At 43.6% G+C, this 6,905-nt stretch overlaps 1 protein-coding gene across 1 annotated transcript in view; it reads right to left on the reverse strand.

Annotated features, from left to right (window-relative positions):
• Nucleotides 1–1,048: 1,048 nt before the first annotated feature.
• Nucleotides 1,049–6,905, reverse strand: part of VPS33A (vacuolar protein sorting 33 homolog A (S. cerevisiae)) — an 8,764-nt gene continuing 2,907 nt past the window's right edge. The window contains exons 5-12 of the mRNA XM_009880352.1: nt 6,399–6,573; nt 5,497–5,690; nt 3,632–3,758; nt 3,387–3,454; nt 2,710–2,847; nt 2,182–2,319; nt 1,857–2,025; nt 1,049–1,296 (exon numbers count right to left, since the gene is read on the reverse strand). Of these exons, the coding sequence (XP_009878654.1) occupies nt 1,103–1,296; nt 1,857–2,025; nt 2,182–2,319; nt 2,710–2,847; nt 3,387–3,454; nt 3,632–3,758; nt 5,497–5,690; nt 6,399–6,573 (1,203 nt within the window). The 3' untranslated portion in view covers nt 1,049–1,102. The remainder of the gene's footprint in view (nt 1,297–1,856; nt 2,026–2,181; nt 2,320–2,709; nt 2,848–3,386; nt 3,455–3,631; nt 3,759–5,496; nt 5,691–6,398; nt 6,574–6,905) is intronic.

Below are 6,905 nucleotides of genomic sequence, written 5' to 3' on the forward strand. Positions count from 1 at the left end.
GTGTCTTCAAACATAAACTCCTGTCATTCCTACTCTGGATTAGCTTTCCAGAATCAAGCAGACTCTGGAAAACAAACAAGCCACCTAACACTAATCCCTTCAGATGGGCTACTGAAGTAAAAGGCTCCATCATTTCCCTTGTAATGTGGGTGCAGTTGGTTGTATTTGTAGTCAGTGCTGTTGACATGCATATGGATAGTTCAAGGTTTAGAGCTGTTGCTGTAGAAAATCCAATGAATGCCTTGGCCAAAGCATGCAGGACAATGGACTTGAGTATGGCCTACAGGCAACTAAGCGTAACAGACAGCTTCTTGCAGTGCAGCACAGGCTAAGCAGGTCCTGCAGTTGTGTTACTCTAAATGCCCGAGAGCCATCAGATTTCTAAACCTATGCAGTAAAAAAGTTACTGCTTCCCCTTTACAGCAGTTCCCTTTCCATTGTACAATCAGCTTGCAAGAATATGAGAAGATTTAGCTACTGTGGCCTGGCCTTGCAGCTGCTTGTTGATGTGAATGTGCTGAAGCTGGGAAAGCACAAGTTCCTTGGCCTTCATGATAAAGATGAACAAGAAACTGATCCCTGGGTACAGCAGAGGTACAGCTGAGTACAGATCTCATAACAGCAACAGATCCAGTGCACTGATGAAATGTATCAGGCACCAGAGACAGAAAAACAGACTGGTAATAGTGTGAAATCAGGAACATAAACCATCCTGCCTCCTCAGTACCTTCGGAAGGCAAAAAGAAGCAATCGCATCTCCCACTAAAAATAAACTGCGAGAAAAAAAAAAAGCAGCAAAGGGCAAATCCCCACTCCCCCAGTGCTTATTTGCCAATTCAGACCACAAGGCAGGATGTCTCTTTCTCCTATTGTTTATTTCATTGTTAGTGCCTTTCAGCACTGCTTGTGTACTAGGAAGTTCCACAAACAGTAGGAATATCAGTGCAGAGGGGGATGAGGGTAACTGTATCATGAGCTGGTCTCAGGAGAGCTTCTTTCACTGTCGCTTCTCCGACGTTCAAGCAGTCATGCCAGAAGACCAGAAGGTGATGTGCCTGTGTCACAAAGGGCCTCTCTCCTTTATTGTCTCTTGCCACAGACCCTAGAAGGGTGCAGGCTCCAGTTTTTCCATCAAGGATTTGATCCAACTTGTTCCATTGATCAGTTTTGTAGTGGCAATGACATACTCTGTGCCTCCATCTTCCATTTGGGACAGAAATCTCAGTGCAGCAATTTCTGCGTATGTCACACCTCCCAGGAAAAACACCAGAGTGACTCGGTTCTCACCATGTTGACCTGTGTATTCAGAGAAATGTACAGGTTGTATTAGTTTTATGTCTCCTACCCATCAACTGTCAGTCAAACTCAAAATAATAAAGATAGCAGCTGAATTAGAGAAGAAACCTAGAGGGCAGACTACCAGACTTGTGCCCAGAAATGGCAGGCACTACTCCCAGCTCTGGAGTCTTTACAGGATGTGCTTCTGTCTGCCCAGACTTAATACTAGGAGAGTGATGCTAACCTTCTTGGTAAAGTAGTGTTACTTATTAAAATCACAATGTAAAGTTAGGGTTTATTTTAGTACTCTGATGAGAAGTTAAACAAATGTACAAGTCTGTAGTATCTTCAGTGCACACAGGCCTGTGCATTAATAGCAGGCTGAATAGGTGACCGGACGCTTTAAAGAGGCAAGAAAGCTATCTGTCCAAAATGGGTTAGGTAGATCTAATATTGCAGTGAGAAAAACAGATGAGATACGTGCCTGGACTGTGCCAGCCCTGATTTCAGTTTGCCTCATTCCAGCCTAACAGAGATGCATGCCCCTTTAAATAATGGGAAAACAAAACAAAACTTACGCTTTTTCTGAAGGCCAGTAGGTAACTGCTGCCTCTCCTCAAAATGGGGACCTGGCAGCATCTTTAAAACCTCCTCTATGCTCCGCCACCCTGGCCGAGCCAGCAGCTGTGCCAGGCGCACGCTCAGTGGAGCATAGCCACTGTACACGTAGGAGATATCATTGGGGTTCTGCAGGAGAGAGCAGAGTATGAGCAGTGGGTGAGTGCTACATGCTGCAAAACAGCACCATAGAGAAAAAAAAAATAAAAAAAAAATTAAGGTTTTCCTGCTGCACATAATTCTGTATTGTTAGATGCAACGTTCATGGCTGAGGCGCCTATTTACCTGTTCATTAACATCATCCATCCATAAGCGCAGGGTTTTCCTGATTGTTGGGTAGTTATTCCTACCACTTGTCTGAGGTTTCAGAAGTCCGGCCTTTTCTAAGTTGTTTAAGGTCAATACGTGTTCATAGCCGTAAGTCTGCAACGTGAAGAATTTACCTGTAATACCATGTCAATAATCTATGACCAGTGTGTTTTAAAAAAAAAAAAAAAAAAAGGCAATGATGTTAGTTTAGAAAAGTTAAGATCTCTCTAGAGTGTATCCCATTTATAGTGTTTAAATCGTAATAGTAAAAAGTGCAATGATGTTTATAAACCTCTCTGTATCTACATGTTGTAAAATACATATAAGCACCTCCTGAGTCATTGCTATCAGCCCAAACAGAAGCCTCAGTGCTCTGTCTGAAAACACTGGAAATCAATGCTACCCATGTATAAGATGCATCTGTCTAGAATGCAAGTGTTGTAGAGCTGAGGCTTTGATGTGGATTTTCTCAGACATTTATTGATCCAAAAGTTACAGCCCAACCTGAAGAATCTCTCTTTTGTAATGGTCCAGAACCTTCTGCTTCAGTCCACTGTTGCATACAGATTGCAAGCAAACGAGACGCAAGATCTTGATTAATGGATGTTTTTGAGCTATGCAATCTTCAATATAATTGTTAACCTATTAAAAAAAAAAAAAACACAACACAACATAATCTGTTATTTAAAGACCTGTTAAAGTGCCTAGAAGACCTGGGAAGACCTGCTCAAGGCCAACTGTAAAACAGTGATCCAGCACTGGTTCCACCTAGTGTCTTTCCAAAGAATGTCTATTCCACAGTCAATAGCTAGACTTTGATTCACTGAAAACCTTCTGATTAACGGTCTTCAGTCTTTCACTGATCCCTCACAGCATAGTGCCACGTACAAGTCGAAGCACCCCAGCTGTATACGTCTGCATTACAGGCAGTGATAGGTAACTGCAGCCTGGCAAAGCACACAGTACAGCGCCGTCTCCAGGTACATTCAGCAATGCATGTCACTGGGGAAAAAAACTGCAAATGTGCACGCGAGAGCTTGCAACCTTTCCACGGGAAGGAGACAGATATCATCTAGATCAGATTTTTCCTCTCTCAAAAAACCCAAATGGAAAAAACCCAGAGAAATACACTGGGTTATTTTTGAAGACATAAGAGTCAGTAATTGTCATTATCTACTTACCTTGTCTGTGTCTATTCCAGACATGAACTCTTGTTCCACTGTTAAATTATCAAAGAAATCTTCAGATGCTTTGGGAAAAGAATGAAAATCAATACAATAGCAACTAACAGCTTATTTTCTACATTTAACATTTCAGCAGAGATGCACTGGATGGAGCAAAGCCAATTTTTGCCAAGCTGAATGATGTCCATCAGGTTGTCTTGCATCTTGCTATATTTAAATTAGTCAGACTGATGAATACTCACTCGTGATGTCTTTGATGAGTTCTGCAATGGACGTGTGGTTTGCTAGAGAACTTCTTGCTGCCTGCATGTGTGGCAACTGTGAGACAAACTGCTTAATCTCTCCAACGGTTTTCGCGTGGTGTCTTTCCTAAAGAAATCCGTTGCTTAGGTTAGGTCTTGTTCAGATTAATAACACCAAACAGACCTTTTTATGATGACAAAGTTTTTACTGTACTCACTGCAGCAGCAGATACTGTTAGGGATATGCAACCGTTTGGACAAAAGACTTTAAATGCTTATACTAAAGTCACAGCATTACCTGTAATAGCACTTTGATCATTAGAAGAGGCAGGACATAATACAACAGGATCATTAGACTGTTTTTTCCATTATACCACTAATGCCAATCACTTTTCTCCACCTTTGTCTGACTTCAGCCATCACTATCTGCTCCTCAGTCTCCCTACCAGCAAAACTACTTTTTTCATGCAAAGATGAATTACTTTGCTAGCTGCCAGTAAGCACAGAGCTGGAGGCAAATGCAGTCAGAAATGGGGGCTCAAAACAGTAGTGAAAGGTGCTGAGGAACTGGGTCGGCAGGGTCTGTACCCCTTGCAAGCAGATGCCTGCCATTCACTGTACCTGGCGGTAACAACGTCCCAAGTTTTGAGCAAGGATCTGATGAAGCACAATGCAGACTTCAGCTCTCAGAGCAGTCCAGAGGTCTGTATTTCATTTGGGCTACTCGCCTCTTGCTGCAACTTGGAATAAAAATAATAATTTGACTCATATGTGAAGGATTTAAATGGGCAAGTGCAGGCAGGACAGTGATAATGACGAAGCCTGCAATTTAAGAAGTCCTCTGCTGCCAGTATGCTGCTGTTTCATTATCACCTATTATCTCTGACAATTTCTTGGATTTTTTTTTTAACAACCAGTATGAATAATCCATCTTTAGCACCTTCAGTGCTAATATTGCAATAATAGACATTTACTAGGAGATGAGGCTGAGCACACAGTATTTCAGTTAAAGCACCGCTACCTTGTATTAAATGTGGCAAAAGTGAAGAGGCAAAAAAACCCCAAGGAAATACAATCAAACAGTACAACAAGTTCTATCGAGAACCACCACGAAGTCTCAAAGCAGAGATATGGGGTCTCAGTTTCTTTATGAATCATCAACAGGATGTTTTCAAGCAAAACCACAAACACTCTCTAGCTCTGTCTAAGCTGACACACGAGCATGAATTTACAGGTCAAACCGCCTGTAAGACAACTGTCTTTTTCACATTCCTATTGGTTTTTATGCTGCCATAATACTCTATCAGTGTACATTCTGGAGTTTCATTTCTTAAAGCTTTTTCTGTGCATCCTCAGTGAATACAAAGGGAAAAGTACCTTTCAGTTAACAGGTAACAGCAGCAGCAAAGCAGAATTGATCAGTATGCTAAAATTAACCTTTGGCCACATGCAGAGGGAAGCAGTACCTGATTGTTCTGCAGACTCACAAAAGCAATTCCTATTAAGGAAACTACAGGCTCACACAGCAGAAATGTGGTTTAAGCTGATCTGAGACAAGCTTTTAACAGTGAGGATAGGAAAAGCCCCAGAACAGAGGTGTGGAGAGAAGAGAGGATCCGCATTACTACAGGATTCTTAAGAGGAGATTTGACCAACACCTCCTCAGAACAGTCAAAGTGGAGCTGATCTCGTCCCAGGGCAGGGGAACAGACTGGAGGAGCGTCTGAAGACTACCTTTTTCTCTGGCTGGAGGATTACTCCATGGCAACGGCCTGAGCTGCCAGTTACAGCTGTGCTGAATGCAGACTGTGACTTATCTGATGACAAGAATGCCCAAGGGATGCACGGCCAGGTACAGGCCTCACCTCAAAGGCTGCTGAGATGATCTTGGCTTTCTTGCTCAGCACTGACCCCACAGCATTGAAGTTCTTGTCTCGGATTTCAGCATACAACTCTTCAGCAGAGTTCAGCTGGAGCTTCTTGGGTTCTGTGGGGAGATCTTTCCCACCCTCACCCTGCTTCTTTGGGGCAAACTTCTCAGGAGGGAGTTTCACGTAAGCTATGAAATGCAGAGAAATAACCCTTATAAGGACTGGAACTTCACCACCATAAGTTCAGAGAAGCAGGCTACAGAAACTTGTCCCCCAAGCTGGGAGCTAATATAAATGCCCAAACAACTCAGTGCATGTGTTAATTAAGGAGAGTCTCTCTGTACTTACCCAGGGACCCAGAGACCTATACACACATACATGATCAGAACCCAAGTGCCAGCTACCCTGCTACCGAAGAGGTTTGGAAGCAGCCTTCCAGACAGTCTTCAGTACAGCAGGAGGGATTAAAACCCATACGTGCCTCTCTGGAGTTTTTTGCACTACCTCCTGAAGAGCAGGAGAGCGCTCTGAACAGCCTTTCACAAACTGTTCCCATCCCCTTGGTGTGGCATGTGAGCCAGCCAGGCTGGAGGGTAAAGGCATACACTAACGTTTCTCTTCCCACACTACGTATTCTATGTCAGTGTGGCTGCACACAGCCAACAGCCACAATATACCCATTCAGTAACCATGCCCTGTACTCAATTCCCCTTCCTAGGCAAAAACAGAGCCAGACCTGATCTTGATGGGCTCTAGCTTGGGACTGAACCATCCTCGCACTAAGTTCAGGTGAGCTGCTCCCACATCACAGTCATTTAGCGAAGCAGAAACCCACCTGATGCACTGCAACCTGCTCCAACGCTCCAGAGACCTCCCCCTTACCCAGCAGTACTCACTGTTCTGAATTCCATAGATTTCATCTATCAGCCCTTCGTACGTCAGCTGTGTAGCTAATGGCGTCAGCAGATCAACATTGCGGTCCAGCAACAAGAGGGTATCAAAGACAGGAAATATCGAGTTCTGGCTTCCAGGGAACTCACGCTTCATCCTGATCATCATATTAGCCACGTGCTGAAAATAAATCACGTTGGTCTGGTTATGGTGCAGGCCACAACAGATGGATTTGACTTCTTGGCCCTGCAAGCACATGCTTGTGTAAATATGGGGTGCAGCCCTGTATAAAGGAAGAGAATGGCAAGAGGTAGACGGGCTGACAGATGGGGGCAGGACAAGCCAATAAAAAAAAAAAAAAAAGTAATTCTCTGCTGCTCTCTGCAGCTTAGCAAGACAGTGACTGGCTGAAGCACTGGGTTCACCTCAAGCCGTTCCCTCATTACAAGAGGTACCAATTAAACCATAGGTTGATCAGAGGGAAGAAAAAAGGGTAAGTGAGTTATAGGGAA

The sequence above is a fragment of the Charadrius vociferus genome, unplaced genomic scaffold, assembly GCF_000708025.1.
Source record: "Charadrius vociferus isolate BGI_N301 unplaced genomic scaffold, ASM70802v2 scaffold332, whole genome shotgun sequence".
In the NCBI taxonomy this organism is placed as follows: Eukaryota; Metazoa; Chordata; class Aves; order Charadriiformes; family Charadriidae; genus Charadrius; species Charadrius vociferus.